The sequence below is a fragment of the Papio anubis genome, chromosome 5 (assembly GCF_008728515.1).
Source record: "Papio anubis isolate 15944 chromosome 5, Panubis1.0, whole genome shotgun sequence".
Lineage (NCBI taxonomy): Eukaryota > Metazoa > Chordata > Mammalia > Primates > Cercopithecidae > Papio > Papio anubis.
The window spans coordinates 169,629,302-169,647,939 of NC_044980.1; the positions used below are offsets into that span (position 1 = coordinate 169,629,302).

General features: G+C 38.5%; 1 protein-coding gene across 15 annotated transcripts in view; it reads right to left on the bottom strand.

The window, feature by feature from the left end:
* UIMC1 (ubiquitin interaction motif containing 1) overlaps nt 1-18,638 on the bottom strand; it is a 97,660-nt gene that overhangs the window by 43,622 nt on the left and 35,400 nt on the right. For all 15 annotated transcript variants that reach the window (XM_021939977.2, XM_009209624.4, XM_017960165.3 and 12 more), the window contains 3 exons: nt 11,884-11,945; nt 9,746-9,822; nt 5,257-5,360 (listed from right to left, as the gene is read on the bottom strand). In XM_021939977.2, the coding sequence (XP_021795669.1) occupies nt 5,257-5,360; nt 9,746-9,822; nt 11,884-11,945 (243 nt within the window). The remainder of the gene's footprint in view (nt 1-5,256; nt 5,361-9,745; nt 9,823-11,883; nt 11,946-18,638) is intronic.

Genomic DNA, 18,638 nt, shown 5'->3' on the forward strand with positions numbered 1-18,638 from the left:
GAAAAGAAAAAAAGAAAGAAAAAATAAGCGCAGTGGCTCACGCTTGTAATCCCAGCACTTTGGGAGGCCAAGCCGAACAGATCACTTGAGGTCAAGAGTTCGAGACCAGCCTGGCTAACATGGCAAAATCCCGTCTCTACTGAAAATACAAAAATTAGCCAGGGGTGGTGGTGCATGTCTGTAGTCCCAGCTATTCAGGTGGCTGAGGCAGAAGAATCGTTTGAACCCAGGAGGTGGAGATTGCAGTGAGCTGAGATCCTACCACCGCACTCCATCCTGGGCAACAAAGAAGACCCAGTCTCAAAAAAAAAAAAAAAAAAAAAAAGAAAAGAAAAGAAAAATAGCAAAGCTATTTGAGCAGAAGGATGGCAGGGGGGTAAGAGGGGATCAATATACCCTAAAATTTGCAAGTAGTCTTGAATTACTTAAAGTCAGTGGCGAATGAGCAGTTACTTGGCATTCTAAAGCTCACTAAGCACAGAAATGTTATATGACACAAATGTGTCACTGGTGCTCACATTGAGCACTATACTCCATTGTATTCATCACAGCTCTATACAATGCAGAGAATGTACCTTTAACTATTAATGTATTCAAGAGGGAGTAGTCTATTGTCTTATTACGAATATGGGACCACTTCCAACCACTGTTGTTAGGCAACCCTGAAGGTTTCCTAACCTGCAGGGTGTTTTTTTTTTTTAATGTTAAAATAAGGTATATTTCCCAGCATCATTTAAAAAGTCTATTTAAGTATTAACTACTATGGAAGAACCTCAAGGGGGAAAAAGGCAAGCAAAGTAGCTTTTATTAGGACCATGCAGTCAGGGATTTCTTTGCAGAGTTGCTTTTACTTCTTTTAAAATATTATAGAACTATTTTTCGGCCGGGCGCAGTGGCTCGCAACTGTAATCCCAGCACTTTAGGAGGTCAAGGCAGGTGGATCTCAAAGTCAGGAGATGGAGACCATCCTGGCTAACATGGTGAAACCCTGTCTCTACTAAAAATACAAAAAATTAGCCGGGTGTGGTGGTGGGCGCCTGTAGTCCCAGCTACTCTGGAGGCTGAGGCAGGAGAACGGCGTGAACCCAGGAGGCGGAGCCTGCACTGAGCCAAGACCAGGCCACTGCACTCCAGCCTGGGCGACAGAGCAAGGCTCCATCTCAAAAAAAAAAAAAAAATTATACAACTATTTTTTAAAAGAGGTACTTAGATACTGAATACTGACATCTTAAAGGTTGTTGGTCCTTAACTTCAGACTTCAAAAAACAAAACAAAAAAAACACACCTCACTCTAAGAAATGAACCCAGTGAAAACAAAAGCATGTCCTGCAAATCACCAAACTCTCCATCCCTCCCCTACCCAATTATGTGTAGCTTAGAAACCTCCTTGTTCTGGATCTTCCCCTTCCTATCACACAACTCTTAACATAGTTTACTTAAAAATTTACTGACTAAACTAGCTCTGGAGGACTCTGAATAACTTCTGTTAGCTCTTCTGAGAAGAGACTATTTAAGACTCCAACAAAGGGAAAGTCTCAGGCAAGATACTCAGAAAACACTATTTCCAAAGAAAGCTGACTATTGTCAGAAATCAAGAGGGACTACATACAGTTGTGCCATGGGTATTTCCAAATACCTCAACTACTATTGAGCAATTCTCTGTCATTAGTAAACTAATATAAACAGTAATATATTACAAAGCAGTAAAATAATATGACTTTCCACATGATACTTCTACTTGTGACAAATCTCTGCTACATGTTTTACATTCTTTATCTAATTTCACCTGCAAAGCAACCTAATAAAATAGGTATTCTGCCTCCATTTTACATATGAAGAACTGAAATTCAGGAAGGCATTTCTCTTCCGTGCTTCCCTAATGCCCTAGGAATCTATCATTACCTTTGTCAGACCACATTATAATTATCTGTGTATATGTCTATCTCCTCTCTTACCAGAACCCTCAGTGCAGGGACTGTTTTTCTTATTTATCTTTGTATCCCAAGAGTCTAAAACAATGACTGGCACAAAGTATACAAACTATAAATAGCTGCCTAGTGAATGAATAAAACGATTAATTTGCGCAACATTCAAAACATGGTGGAGTTGGGATTTAAAGCCATGTCTTCTAATTGCAATGCTCAAGCTACTTGTACTACACCATACTACCTTCCAGTAAACAAGAAATTTTAGGACAAATGACCTACACAGATCCCAATGGCAAGAGTCCACACCCTTTATACTATACTATCTTTGTGCACATAAAGTGTTCCATTCTGTCTAATAAGTGACTTGTAACTAGTACATGATTTAAAATCTGCAGTACCTCTAACTTATTTTAATGAAAACTTCTAAGACTATTTAGGGACATCCACAGACTTCAGCAAACAGCAATACCAAAAAGAGGACATTCAATGGGAGAAAGGCTACATGATTCCATCTATTTGATGTGTAGTAGCACAGACATGTTCACCATAAATTCTAAACAGGGTTCATGCTCTTTGACCCAAACAAAGAATAGTCTGGTTTGTAGTCATGGACGGGTATGAAATCGGCCTTAACTAAGGGCTTCTTCTGTATGTTAGGATGACTATGGTAATAATACTCTGTTCCCTCATTCCCATTTAGAAGATTCTGTTTCTTCCTGAGAAAACCATCCAGAGGCCATTTTGACATTATGGAGCAGGATCTGTCCTCAGTCATTCTGCAGCAGGGAGTGTCATCGTCTTTCCTACCACCACTGGCATCAGAGAATCTTGGTCTGTCAATTGTGACAGATCAGGTTCCAGAGAACCAGGCAGTGTGCATGATTCATGAAGGCAGAATTTTTACCCAGTTGCCTGCAGTGCAGAGACCAGGGAAAGGATCTAACTTCTACTGTAAAAATTATTTTTTAAAAATTCCAGGCTGGACACGGTGGCTCATACCTGTAATCCCAGCACTTTGGGAGGCCTAGGCAGGTGGATCACCTGAGGTCAGGAGTTTGAGACCAGCCTGGCCAACATGGTAAAACCCCATCTCTACTAAAATACAAAAATTAGCTGGGCATGGTGGTGGGCCAGGCTGGTGGGCCAGCCTCCCAGCCACTCGGAAGGCTGAGGCATGAGAATCACTTAAACCCACGAGGCAGAGATTGCGGTGAGCCGAGATCGTACCACTGCACTCCAGCCTGGGAGACAAGAGCAAGACTTTGTCTCAAGGAGGAAAAAAACAAACAAACAAACAAAAAATCCCAAAGTATAAAAAGGAACCTTTCTTTCTTTTTTTTTTTTTTGAGATGGAGTCTTGCTCTGTCGCCAGGCTGGAGTGCAGTGGCACGATCTCAGCTCACTGCAACCTCCAACTCCCGGGTTCAAGCCATTCTCCTGCCTCAGCCTCCCGAGTAGCTGAGACTACAGGTGCCGCCACCACGCCCAGCTAATTTTTGTATTTTCAGTAGAGACAGGGTTTCACCATGTTGGCCAGGATGGTTTCAATCTCTTGACCTTGTGATCCGCCTGCCTCAGCCTCCCAAAGTGCTGGGATTACAGGCACGAGCCACTGCGCCCAGCCAAAAAGGAACCTTTCTTAAGGTGCACCGGATAAGAAAGTATACACCAATGTAACCAAAATCTTTATCTCTACTGAGGAATTTGGCTCTCAGGCGGCTCATGACAGCAACAGATTTTTAAGATTTTAAAATTTTTAAAGGAATTCCAGGTGGTTAAACTGTTTTGTTAGACTCAACATTAAAAATACACACCAAGGACCAAGCACGGTGGCTCATGCCTGTAATCCCAGCACTTCGGGAGGCTGAGGTGGGCAGACCACTTGAGGTCAGGAGTTCAATACCAGCCTGGCCAACGTGGCAAAACCCTCTCTACTAAATATACAAAAATTAGCTGAGCATGGCATCGTGCACCTATAATACTAGCTACTCGGGAGGCTCAGGCAGGAGAACCACTTGAACTGGGGAGGCAGAGGTTGCAGTGAGCTGAGATTGTGCCACTGCTCTCTAGCCTGGGCGACAGAGCGAAACTCCATCCCAAAAAAGAGAAAAAATAAAAACAAAAGAAAAAGAAAAATATACACACCGAGAATCTCAATCAGAAGTATGAACTTTTGTATCAATCAGTTTTTTTTTGTTTTTTTTTTTTGAGACGGAGTCTCGCGCTGTGTCACCCAGGCTGGAGTGCAGTGGCGCGATCTCGGCTCACTGCAAGCTCCACCTCCCAGGTTCACGCCATTCTCCTGCCTCAGCCTCCGAGTAGCTGGGACTACAGGCGCCCGCCACGACGCCCGGCTAATTTTTTGTATTTTTAGTAGAGACGGGGTTTCACCATGTTAGCCAGGATGGTCTCGATCTCCTGACCTCATGATCCACCCGCCTCGGCCTCCCAAAGTGCTGGGATTACAGGCTTGAGCCACCGCGCCCGGCTGTATCAATCAGTTTTATGGTTACTGCCAGATATGTAAAGTGAGGAAAGGTAATGACGCAAATAGATCAGACAGCTATCTTGACTTTGCATTTCTGATCAAATTAGGGCTGAAAGTTATGTATACATCATAATATAAACACAGTAATTTTTTCCAAGACTGTTTGTCTCTGTTACTTATTGGTATATAATAAAAAATGCCCTAGAACTTTGGACTCCAACCCATGTTCAAATTCTATTTCTATCATTATTAGTAGCATGATTTAGAGTAAATTAAACATCCTAAGCCTCTGTTTCCCCATCTGTAATAGAAATAATAATGCATACAAAAGTACTCAAGAAATGGTAACTACTGTTATTTTTAGAAACAATGCTGAACTAATCTTAACTATAAAAATCTCTCCCAGGTCGGGCCCGGTGGCTCACGCCTGTAATCCCAGCACTTTGGGAGGCTGAGGCAGGCGGATCACAAGGTCAGGAGATCGAGACCATCCTGGCGAACACTGTGAAACCCCGTCTCTACTATAAATACAAAAAAATTAGCCGGGCGTACTGGTGGGCGCCTGTAGTCCCAGCTACTCGGGAGGCTGAGGCAGGAGAATGGCATGAACCTGGGGGGCAGAGTTTGCAGTGAGCGGAGATTGTGCCACTTCACTCACTCCAGCCTGGGCAACAGAGCGAGACTCCATCTAAAAAAAAAAAAAAATCTCCCTGACATAAGTGCCCCCAAAACTAAAACCCCTGCCATCTAAATCTTTTCAGCCAATGTCAACATTGCATCAGAGAGAGGACTGCCAACAGAAAGAAACCACTGAGACAAAATAGAGAGGAAAATATTCACCTCTTTATCTGTCATTATTATTCTGACTCCATCCAAGATATCTCTGCTACCTGGAGAGACTTCTCTTTCAAGGTCAAAAGTTTCAGAGGAACTTAGTTGTGTCTCTGTAATTTAAAAAAGTTAAAATCCCATTAATTTTCATTTTGCGTTTTCGTAGTTAAAAAAACAAACGTGCCTATTTTCCCCTAAAGTTTAGGATATGATAATACTGTGGTGGCAATATATTAATAGATCTACTTTGTTTCTTCTTAAAGCTTTACTGAGGCATAATTTACAAATAACAGAATTCATAAATTTTCAGTATACAGTTTAATGTGTTTTGACAAATGTATACCCTTTATATACTACCATTTATACCATGTAACCTCTACCATAATCAAAATATAAAACATTTCCAACACCCCAAAAAGTTCTCTGTACCCCTCTGCAGTCAATCTCCTACCACTCCGGTCACTGCAATGAACTCTTTACAATGACCAGCTGACTTTATGTTCCTATAATTTTGTCTTTTCTAGAATGTCATATAAATAGAATCACAGGTCTTTTGCGTCCAGCTTCTTTCACTTAGTATAATGTGTCTGAGATGGACCCATGTTGTCACATAATATTGATAGTTCATACTTTTTACTGCTGAGTAGCATTCCATTGTATAGATATATCACAATTTGTTTATTCGTTGATCAATTGTTCGATTGGCTTATTTCCACTGTAATTCTAGTTTTAAAGTATATTGATTTGACAGAAAACAAGAACCTGCCAATGTTAGTGCTGAGGTTAAAGAGATGATAAGCAAAAACAGAAATTGAGACCAGAAATAGAATATACATTCCAGACAAAGATGAGCCTTTCTTTAATATATTCTTTAAGCAGCATCTATTAATTCAACAAATATTAATTGAACATCAAGTCCCAGGCTTTATACTAGCCACCAGTAATATGAAAATGTAAGATGGGGTCCCTTGTAGTCTAGTTCAGGGGCCAGAAAACTAGATACAGCTCTTGGGCCAAATCCTGTCAGCTGCCTATTTTTGTAAGTAAGGTTTTATTAGAACACAGCCATGCTCATTCATCTATATACTGTCTATGGCTGTTTTTGCACTAAAATGCCAGAACCAAATAGTCTCAACAGACTCTATGGCCCATAGGGCCTAAAATATTTCCTATCTAGTCTTTTATTTTTTAAAAAGTTTGGCTGAACACAGTCGTTCATGCCTGCAATCCCAATGCTTTGGGAAGATGAGGTGGGACGATCACTTGAGGCCAGGAGTTCAAGGTTGTAATGAGCTATGATCACACCACTGCACTCTAGCCTGAGTTACAGACTGAGACCCTGTCTTAAAAAAAAAAAAAAGTTTGCCAACTTCTGCTATAGACACATATCACTTAATATAACAACAAAAAAAATTGTAATTATCTTTCAAAACCACCAATGTATCTGGAAAAGATAGTTACAGACTGAATGTTTGTGTACCTCCCCAACTTCATATGTTGAAATCCCAACCCCTAATGTGATAGATAATATTAGGAAATGGGACCTCTGGAAGGTAATCAGGTCATGAGCATAGGGCCTTCCCTCAAAAGAATGGGATTAATGCCCTTTTATAAGGGACTCCAGAGAGCTCTCACCCTCTTTCCACCATGTGAGGACACAGCAGGAAGCTGCTATCTACGGCTCTCACCAGACACTGAATCTGCCAACTCCTTGATCTTGGACTCTCCAGCCCCCAGAACTGTGAGAAATAAATTTATGTTGCTTATAACCCACTCAGTCTAGAATATTTTGTTACAGGAACCCAAACTAAAACCAGAAATTTATCTCAGAATGCAAATCCAGTAAGTTCTCTGTTATCTGACACTATACCTGATGTACCTCTAACTGGCACTTTTGTGCCTCACAAATACAGTAAATGGCCAGTGTTAGGCAAATAGAGCATCTGCAAGCTTCTAATGTATCTTCTGAATCTTTAAGAAAGGATTAAATACATTTCCAGAATTAACTATATTTTAATACATCACCAATTTTTTTGAAAACTGGACACACAAACACACACACACACACACACACCCCACCTTATTGGAAAAAGGCTTACAGCACATAAACTTCAAAATCCTCTCTGTCAACTTTCCCTAAAGGTATTTTCAAAAAGACATTCAGAATATTTAAAAATAAGAACCATTCACTGCTTAGATTACTGCAATAATAAAAAGTCTTCAATTATACTTTCTGTGAATGGCTGAAATGTCCAACTAAGAGGGCATTAGCTTCTCAGAAATAAGCAATGCTAGAAGTATGCAAAATGTGGGCATAAGGCTATAATCTTGCTTCTTCAACTAAGTAACACAACAAAATACTGTAATCTTAAATATTAGACTCCTGAACTGTCAGAAATACGAAACAAAAGTAAATAGGAACAGGTAACAGACTACTACACTAAATATGTGTTTCACACATTTGGAACAAATTTTTTCAGACAATTTATATATATAACTTCTAAATTATATATTTAAAAAGAAACCCAAGAGTTTTGCTTCATGGTGAAGTAGTTATACTTTCTCAGCAAAAGAACATTAATGTAATGAATACCTTTTGCAATCTCATTTAGACGTGGTTTATGTCAGCAAACAGTTGGACTTAATTAGCAGGCTAATGACAGCAAGTCATGATCATAAAAGCTATCTAACCTCAGTATGAAGGACCTGCTTTCCCTCTCATTAACTAGGCCTTTCAAGATCAATACATTTGCAGGTTCCTCCTACAAGATCCCATGGTGATGTCACACACCATCATCCAAAACAGACTGACTGATTTCCTTCTAGGAAGTCAGTAGTCCCAGAGAGGGGGGAAAGCTTTCTTTTCACAAAGGTGGCACAGCATTCTTGAGTGCTCCTGCCAAAATCTGAGCACTTGGTAGTGTAGTCTCTTAGTGGGTATTGTTAGGCAGTAATCCAAATACATTTCAAATGAATTAAGGAGTCACTTTCAATAAAAACCAACATAGGTTAAGCACAATGGTTCATGCCTATAATCCCCAGCACTTTAGAAAGCCAAAGCGGGAGGATTGCTTGAGCTCGGGAGTTTAAGGCCAGCCTGAGAAACACAGCAAGACCTCGTCTCTACTAAAAAATAATAATAATAATTTTAAAAATTAGTTAGGTGTGGCGGCACATGCCTGTAGTCCTAGCTACTCAGGAGGCTGAGGAGGGAGGATCATTTGAGCCAAGGAGTTCAAGGTTACAGTCGGTGAGTCATGATTGCGCCACTGCACTCCAGCCTGGGCAAGACTCTGTCTCGAAAAAAAAAGCCAACACAGTTCAATCTTAAAATAAATAAAGACCTTATGATAGACTGCCAGATGTTTAAAAATATTTATGGGTCTTTCCTAGATTACATACAAACTAAGTTTGAGTCTGTGTGGATAAACATTGAAGAAAACCAAAATAAGAAAACTATGATTATCTCCAATCCTTATAGGCTATATGAGACCTGAGGAAAACCAGACGTGACTTATCGCAACATCTGTACACTTGCTGTTCAAAGTTAAACACCAGTAGGAAGCCCCTCAATCTCACAGGAATGAGGCTAATGATCTTTTCAGAAAAGCCAGAACGGAAAATATAGTCTAAAACAAATTCCTTACAAAGTAGTAGTTCATATCACAAAATAATGCTTCATACTATACAATGATTCAGGAATTCCCTTAGATGGTAAGTATCTTAGTTCATTTTACATTATTTTGTATATCTAAATCTATCCATGTACAACTTTGAATAAGCATCTCTTCTGTCTAAAACAACGTACATAGCTTTTAATTTTTACAATTAACAAAAAGCAAATTAAAGCACTTAACAAGGTTAAGCATCTTAGGTCTAAGATTAAAAATAATGACAGAACATACACAAAACTCAATTTCTGGACCTCCTGTGCAGTAAGACCCCAACAAATGGCAATATAAAAACTAACTACTAAAAAGCTCTGAAGTCCAGGCACAGTGGCTCACATCTGTAATCCCAGCACTTTGGGAGGCCAAGGAGGGAGAATTACTTAAGCCCCGAAGTTCAAGGCTGCAGTGAACTATGATTGCACCACTGCACTCCAAGCTGGGTGACAGAATAATTTAAAACAATTTAATATAAAATAATTTAAACAAATTAAGTAACAAAAGGCTCTGAATGTAGAGTTAAGTAAGTGCTATTCCTGATGCTTCGATGCCATCTCTGATGAGGCCTGTCAACAATCAAGGAGACAAAAAAGTCATGTTAATTTCAAAACTAAATTACCCCTAAGGAGAGAAAAGATTGAGAATAAAAGCCAATGGCCATTAAAAACACCTATATGTATATATGTATACGAGTGTGGAGATATGTACATACACGTATCAATTACATATAAACCTCCAGAGAGTAGTTTTGAAGAGTCAGAGGAAAATTAATAGGCATGAGAAGGTAGATAGGTATCAGAAATTCAGTAAAATCACAGTGGGGTACTTACCAGGACAAACAGTGATTTCTTCTGCAGAACTCTCTGGCACAAGGACTAAGCTTCTCTTACTGGTCAAAGGATCAACACTAAAAGAGAACCAAATCCCAAATGAATTCCCAGTAAAATAAATCAGAACATAGAGCCAAAAGCAATGGTGAGTCACTCACAAAGCCACAGGTAATCACAGATACTTGCTGCCTAATGCCACAAAAGCACAACAGGAAAGCAAGGAATCAGTACTGAAAACTATAGGCCAGAAATATGGAAAATAAATACGCTTACTGAAACTTCAGTTCCAGTGAAATCACTGAATGAAAACAAATTCCCTTTTGGAGTTTTTCACAAAGGAAGGTCGAAGGGTAAGAACTGTCTGTGAATATCACAGAAGACAAAAACTCCACTCCAACGTAAGGATGTCACAGGTGTTTTATAGACTCCATCTCAGCCTTCTGAAGGCTAGAGATTTGTGAACTCACAAGAGAAGACAGAGATTCTTCTGACAACACACTAACTTTCTCCTCCTTTTGCAGTTAAATTTCCTCTTTATCTCAAGATGTTGCTTTCCATGCAACAAAAATAAAATACAATTCCAAACTGCCCTACAGCAAAAATCTGCCCACAGAAATTGAATCTCTTTTCTAACAACAACTTAATTATAAATGGCTTCCTTCATCCAACCTTCTGGTTTTCCCTGACTGCTCATGGAGTGCAATCTCTGCCTGACATAGGAACACATGGCTGATCTGAGCATCTGAGCTAGCCCCCTCATGCTTCACAGGGCTTTATCATTAGTATGATCAAGTATGCAAGAGTGCTTAAAAACAAAAATCCTCACATCAACCAAGAACCACAAAAAGAACAGCTACAACTGAACTCATGATAAATAACTAACTCCTGATAAAAAACCACAAGTGATTTCTCTCTAAATAAAACATCTCATAGCATTTGTTATAAACCCAAGCCAGACATAGTTTACTCTGCATGTAACATTAGTGCTCTATTCAAAGGGTCCATCACAAAACAATTTTCTGACATTTATAAAATGGGCTAATCAATTTGAAGTCAAACCACATTGCCTGCGATTCCAACTCTCTCCTGGTGACAAAGTGTATAATCATTTATTAAAACCTACATCTGCTCTGCACAAGGCTCACCACAATAAAGCAGAAAGGCCTACAGGGAGTAGAAGGCCTACTCTGTTAAAACCACTTCCAAAACTGTCTTAACAGCAGGAAAATCAAACCGAAGCCATATTCTTTAGCCCAGGAAGGAATACCAAGTACTATCAACCAGACGCCTAAGAAAGACCACCACCTTGACTACAGCAAATGGCAATTGGGCTTCAACTCTCATATGGGAGAACACAGTCATGCAGTTCAAAGTTAAACTCTTGAGAAAGTTTCAAACTCAACTACCAGATAAAAAGGGCAAGCAGAAAGTAACTGGAAGCATGATCCAGTTAATAGTGCAGTTTATAATTAATCAATTGCTATTTATTATTAAAGTAAGAAGACTTAGAAGGTAAGCCCTCAATCAATCAGCAAGAACAACGGAGGAGGTAATGCAAATACAATCCTTTACAGGAGATAGGAGGCACAAACAGATTAAAAGTGGCACAGAACCGACAGTGAGAGTGATGCAGGTCCTGTGTGGCCTGAATAATATGAAGACTTCAAAGAGGATGTATAAGTCTCAAGAGTAAATTTAAAAGACATATAAGGTTTAGATATACAGACAAAATAAGCATAAGCAGAGTTGGGGAAAAGAGAGAAAGGGGCTAAGAATAGAAGGACTATAAAGAAATCAGTCTAGAGCCTTCAAATTAGCATAAAAACTAGTGTAATTAGTTAAAAGAATAGCAAGATGTGACCATTTTTCAGGAATAATGTAAATAAGATTTACGCCAAGATAGCTGGCCTGGACAAGATAACCTCTAGGATCTCTTCCAGCTCTTAATATTCTGGGCTTCTATGAGATGCACATCTGAGAACTTAGAGATACTAATAAAATTTCTCCTAGTCTTCACTTATAAAAGCGCTACAAGTTCTCTGGCAAGCTGTCCATGTACAGTCTCACTCACGTGGTTCATCTCCCTTATGCTGGCAACCATCAGAGGAGAGAATTCATAGCAACATATAATCTCTCACCTTTGCGAAGCAGGTACAGAGTTTCCCTCTTCAGAAGTTTCTTCAACAACCCCTTGGGAAGACTGCAAAGAAATACATAGTATCTTAAATATACAGGCGCAGGTGAACTGGCTTCTCTTCCTTTTTTAAAAAAAATTAATTGTTCAACGTTCTCTCTCAACAATTAACAATAAGAAGAAAATATTTTCCATAAGCCAGTAAATTTCAGTAAAACAGGCACATCCTGTAAAGTCAGAAGACTGGTATTTAAATCAGAACTAAATCACTTACTAACTTTGTGATTGGGTAAGTGACATCTGAATCTCTTTCCTCATCTTAAAATGGGTATTAACAATTGTCTCACAGAGTGTCGTGAAAATTAAACAAGATAATGCATGCAATGCACTTCATAAAATGCAAGACCTATATCAATATTAATTGGTAAGTCAAATGAATTATGATTTCAGAAAAACAATCGAAAATTTTGTGCAGGGGGAAAGAAAAATATAGAGAAAAGTCCAATTTTCAAAGGAAATACTGAGTTGAGATAAACACTGCAATCCATGATCTTTGAGAAAAACCAAGCCATAACATAGGACATCTAAAGGGAAGGTTATAAAGATTCTTTTTGCTACAAATCTGCCACTATGGTTTTTATATCTGGCTACAGGATTATCTTTTCAGAAATGTAATGAATAGGGACTATATAAGGAAAGATTATTCTCATTGATTCAAAAATTATTTTCATTGATTAATGGTAGAGTTGGTGCAAATACCAACTCATTAAACATACATGCACAGAAGATCACCGAAAAAGCAGCTACTGCTGCCTTAGGCAGACTTCTGAGGAAGTGCCTGGGCTGTGAGGCTTCTTCCACTAGACATTAAGCTATCAGCTGAAGTTTTCAAGGTTTCCTAATAAGATATAAATAACCTAAACAAGTTAGGTTATCTCTCTATGAATCTCGCTACCATTCAGGTAAATGATGAAATACACTTAAAAATCAGGAATAGATGAGTTTTCAGTCAAAAGGAAAGTTGTACAATATGGAATATAGTCATTATGAAAAATAAGACTTAACCCAACTACCAAAGGACTAAAATACAACAGCAATAAATACTTAACCTGTCTCTTCCTTTGGAAAACTCAGCGGTGACAAGGTTTTTATTGAAAAGAAAGGAAGGAAGGAAGGAAGGAAGGAAGGAAGGAAGGAAGGAAGGAAGGAAGGAAGGAAGGAAGGAAAGAAGAGAAGGAAGGAAAGGAAGGAAAGGAAGGAAAGGAAGGGAAGGAAGGGAAGGGAAGGGAAGGGAGGAAGGGAGGAAGGGAGGAAGGGAGGAAGGGAGGAAGGGAGGAAGGAAGGAAGGAAGGAAGGGAGGAAGGAAGGAAGGAAGGAAGGAAGGAAATGCTGACACCTAGTGTCCATTTAATAGAATTTTATAATGACTAGCCTTGGTCTTTAGATGCAATCAAGACAACAGTAAGTTAGTTATAAGGCACCTCCATCTCTGCCTTAGGCTAAAGCATATCTCAAATCTTCTCAGTGTAATTGTTTTAAAAAATTATTGTGCTTTGGCCAGGTGCAGTGGCTCACGCCTGTAATCCCAGCACTTTGGGAGGCTGAGGCAGGCGGATCACCTGAGGTCAGGAGTTCAAGACCAGCCTGACCAACATGGAGAAAGCCCGTCTCTACTACAAATACAAAATTAGCCGGGCGTGGTGGCTCACGCCTCTAATCTCAGCTACTCGGGAGGCTGAGACAGGAGAATTACTTGACCCCAGAAGGTAGAGGTTGCAGTGAGCCGAGATCGCGCCACTGCACTCCAGCCTGGGTGACGAGCGAAACTCTGTCTCAAACAAACAAAATTATTGTGCTTCTATTCAGTGCCAGGCCTGTGCTAATCACTTTACATTCCTTATCTCCTTTAATTTTCACAAGCCACTTAAGAAGCAAAAACCATTAAATTATTTTAAAAATAAGTGAAACTTCGAGAAGTTAAACAATTTGCCCCAAATCATATAGTTGGTCAAAATCGTAGAGCTGAGACTTGCCTGACTCTAAAACCCATGCACTCAAAACTACTATTATATTGCTTAATCAGATAATCCTCTTCCTAATCATTTCAATGTAGAATCCCAAGAATGTCTTCATTTCAAAACATTATTTTAATTTAGAAATTTATACCTCAATGGCAGTAATATGAACATAAAGTGAGGTTCTTCCAGAATATGAACATAGGATAGCAAAATAAGCAAATAAAATTTAGACTACCCAAATGTAATCAAGGTGAACAGGAAAGCATGGCAGAAATAAAAATTCAAGGAATCTGTGGCCTAATCAAGACATCTTCTTCCTGAAGAAATATGTTAATAAGGAAGGGATGGTTTGCATTGAATCTTTAAAAAAAAAAAACTCAAAGAATTATTATCAAAGGGTATTTTTAATACTTAAAAGTGAAATTGGGGCTGGGCAGAGTGGATCACATCTGTAACCTGAGAACTTTGGGAGGCCAAGGTGGGCGGATGACTAGAGGCCAGGAGTTCAAGACCAGACTGGTCAACATGGTGAAACCCCGTCTCTACAAAAAATACAAAAAATAGCCAGGCGTGGTGGTGCATGCCTGTGATCCCAGCTACTCAGGAGGCTGAGGCAGGAAATCGCTTGAACCCAGGAGGTGGAGGTTGCAGAGAGCCGAGATCATGTCACTGCACTCCAGCCTGGGTGACAGAGTGAAACTCCATCTTTAAAAAAAAAAAAAAAAGTGAAAATGAATAGAGACATCATTTGGTCATCACATAAATGTCCTCTATTGTGTGACAGTGGTAGTTTATTAGGTTTTTCCACAGACTAGTTGAGCCATCCCTTAAAAATTCCATTTTCTGATTATTTCAACCCTCCAGATACTGTCATTCTAGAAGACAATAGATACAGATCTGAGTATTCTGGTCACTGAAAATGTCTCTATTCCATAATAAATTAATAAATTGTCATTTTGTATACATACATCAGTGTGAAGTTTGGCAAATCAAAGTCAGTTTTTACAACTCCACACAATCTGGTCATTTCTGATTAAAAAAATTCCACTATCCTGACTGAAAAATTAAGAATCAGATTCTGCAAAGTAGTAATCACATCAACATACTACCCCTTCCAACTCCTTGCCATAATGCTCTCAGGGTGATCTATAGGCCTTCATTAGCAACTTTATCTTGTCTCAGTGATGTCAAAAACCAGTTATCATCTTGATTCTAAAGCTTTATAAACCTTAATATAGACTAAGTCATGTGCCTCAAAGTGAATGTTTTTCTGAGTCCCTATTTTTGAGACTCTCCTGCTATCTCTATCAACCAAGAAGTCTCAAATACAAGCAGCTCCAGCAAAGCTGTGTTCAATAGAGAATGTTTAACAAATGAATTCTTTCTACCCACATTTCCTGAAAGCAAAAGATCAAGAGGTAAAATTACAATCATAAGACTTTCATTATTTGCCTATAAAATTAGTAAGTTTGTTTTTTAAAGGTACAATTACTTGTTGGCAAGGTTGCAGTGAACTAGATATTCTCATACATTGCCAAATGGAGAGAATACAAATTTTAATGGCCTTTCTGACAAGCAATTTGGCAATAAATATCAAGTCTTTATGTTCGTAACTCTTTAACCCATCATTTTTCTGGCTCTTATGCCTAAGTACACTGATCAGGAATAAAGAAAAGTTTCATGTAGAAAGATATCACAACTGAAATATCCAGCAATAGAAAAATGTTTAAAATATTATGGTAAATTCATAAACTGAAATATAATATAGCCATTAAAAGTAGAATATATAATTTAACATGAGAAAATGTTTACATAATGTTCAATAATACGATCTGAACCATACAAAAAATAGGTAATACTCTTTAAACTTTTCAGCATTTTTTAACATCTCCAAGTGATTTCTAAAATTAAAGTTAATGTCCATACACTTACTAGGTTGTCTGCTTTGTCTCCTTTCACTGAGGACTGTCCCTCACCCCTCCCATCCCACTAGCAGTGGGCTCACAGCCAATTTGACAAGTAACTTCCTTCAGGCCACAGCTGACTAGGCTACTGATACCAAATGGGCCATAAATCCTTTCCTGAAAATTTAAAATTGGAATTGGGAGAGATTAAGTCTCCTGTAACCTGTAATAAGTTTTGAGAGCTATAAGATCAGTGTCTTCAACCTGCACCTGAAAAACAAAAGCAAAGAATGCTAAGTCTGCAGGGAGAAAAATGAAGCAGACACAATATAACCATGAGATATAGAAAACTCACAGATGCCCGGTACCTTCTTTGGGCCTGGTTATAGTTCTATTTTAAAACTTCTGAGGCCAGACGCAGTGGCTCACGCCTGTAATCCCAGCACTTTGGGAGGCCGAGGTGGGCGGATCACGAGGTCAGGAGATCGAGACTATCCTGGCTAACATGGTGAAACCCCGTCTCTACTAAAAATACAAAAAAATTGGCCGGGTGTGGTGGCAGGCACTTGTAGTCCCAGCTACTCGGGAGGCTGAGGCAGAAGAATGGCATGAACCCGGGAGGCAAAGTTTGCAGTGAGCCAAGACTGCACCACTGCACTCCAGCCTGGGCGACAGAGCGAGACTCCATCTCAAAAAAAAAACAACAAAACTTCTGAGATACCCCGTTTCCTTAATTTATGTATTTTAGTAGAGACGAGGTCTCACTATGTTGCCTAGGTTGGTCTCAAACTCCCAAACTCAAATGAATTCTCCTGCCTCAGCTTCCCAAAGTGCTGGGATTACAGGCATTAGCCATTATGCCTAGCCCAGTCCTCTTTTTAATTAAGCTAGCTTAATTCAGTTTACTGTAGCAAATAGTACCAACTGATAATACTACCTGTAGTATTTGGTGGCCTGGTCATGAAGTTAAGAGTCAAAGAACTTCAATCTAATTAAGACCATCCACTAGATTTTGACTACTTCCAGGCTACTGCAAAGGCACTACCTTCAAACTTGACACAACACAGAACCTGACACAAGTCTATGATCTAGAGCTCTGGCCCCTGGGATCTTTCAAGCTAACAACTTGAATTATAATAAATCATTAAGTGTCACTCTTTGGAGTTAATGTATTATTTTAAGAAACAGCATCTCTGAATTGGAAAGAACAAACTGAATATTTATCATAAGCATCATGTAACTTTCCTTTGGAAAAGAAGCCAGTCACTAAAAGAACTATTTCTTAAAAATGGCTTCTTCGCTGATATACCTTCGGAAAAAAAAAAAAAATTAAAAAAATAAAAATGCCTTCTCTTCCCAGACAACAATCTTTCCAGAATGTGAATGAAGATGGTTACTAGGAAATAATGATTCCTAGAGGCATCCCCCAGTGAATGACCTTCGATCCCTTAGAGAGAATTACCAGTTGTTCAGTGCCTATAAACTCCTAAGCATTGTAGTAGACATTTTACACAAATTCACTTCAATCATTAAAGTAACAGTCGAAAGATAGGAATTGTTATTCCCATTTTATAGATGTAAAACTGGGATTCAAACAGGTTAAGTGACTTGCTCAAAAACACACAAATTACTTAAACACAAAAATCAGAACTCAACTCCAAATCCATGTTCTCTATTCTATGAAGCTCCTCAAAGTTACCATTTCTTGAACCTTTATCATAACACAAGAAAGACAGAATAACACAATAATAAAACAAAACCAAAAGTCAAAGTCTGGTAACAGAAATAGCAAGAAAAAACAGTATAGTCATAAAACAGAATACTCTTTAAAATTACAATTTATATATAAAGAGTTTATATTATTGCTTTTATAATATTCAAAGGGAAAAATAAGAGATAAGCTTTCATATACAATATAATCAAGCTACGTCAGAAAAAGCAAACTAAACATACCAAAAAGAAGATTGGTTTCAATAAATTATTCAAAACCACTACAAGCAAAATAAGAAATATACACCATTATGCAGTGGGAAAAAATAACTGGGAAACTATCCTTACTTCATACCACAAAGGACTACTTTCTCTACGATATAAAAAGTATCCACAAATCAACAGATTATCAAAAAAGAAAAATGATCATTAAGATCTAACAGACAAAAAAGTAAATACAAATGGGTCTTAGACATGTGAGAAAAAAGTTCAGGCTCACAAATAGTAAGAGATATGCAAATTAAGACTATACTGAGATGCCATTTTTCATCTCTCAAGACTGGCAAAGATCACGAAGTCTGACAATACTGCATTACTGTGGGTATGCAGAAACTAGTATTCATACACTGCCAGTGGGAAGGTAAATGTACATGATCTCTATGGAGGGCAATTTGGCAACAGCTAATGAAATTACAAATACATTTTTTGGTCCACCAATTACAGTTACAGAAAATTATCATATAATACAAATATCTTCCATGTGGATGAAATGTCTTCTGGACATTTTACTATTTGTAATAGTAAACTCTGACAAATCCATATATGGTATTTTTCACATCCAAAAAAAAAAAGATGAAGAAATTCTTTATATACTGTTATGTAATGATCTCATTAGGATATTAAATGAAAAAAGTAGAAAATAATGTGTAAATCATTTGTGTAAAAGAAGGTATGGAAAAGAATATGTATTCTGCTTGTACCAGATAAAGTATCTTGGAAGGATATGCTAGAACTAGTAACACAAATTGAGTCCAGAGAGGGGAACTGGCTGGCTGGGTGATAGTGAGAAAAGTTAAGACTTTTTACTTACGTATTTTTGAACTTTGAGCCATGTGAATATTGTTACC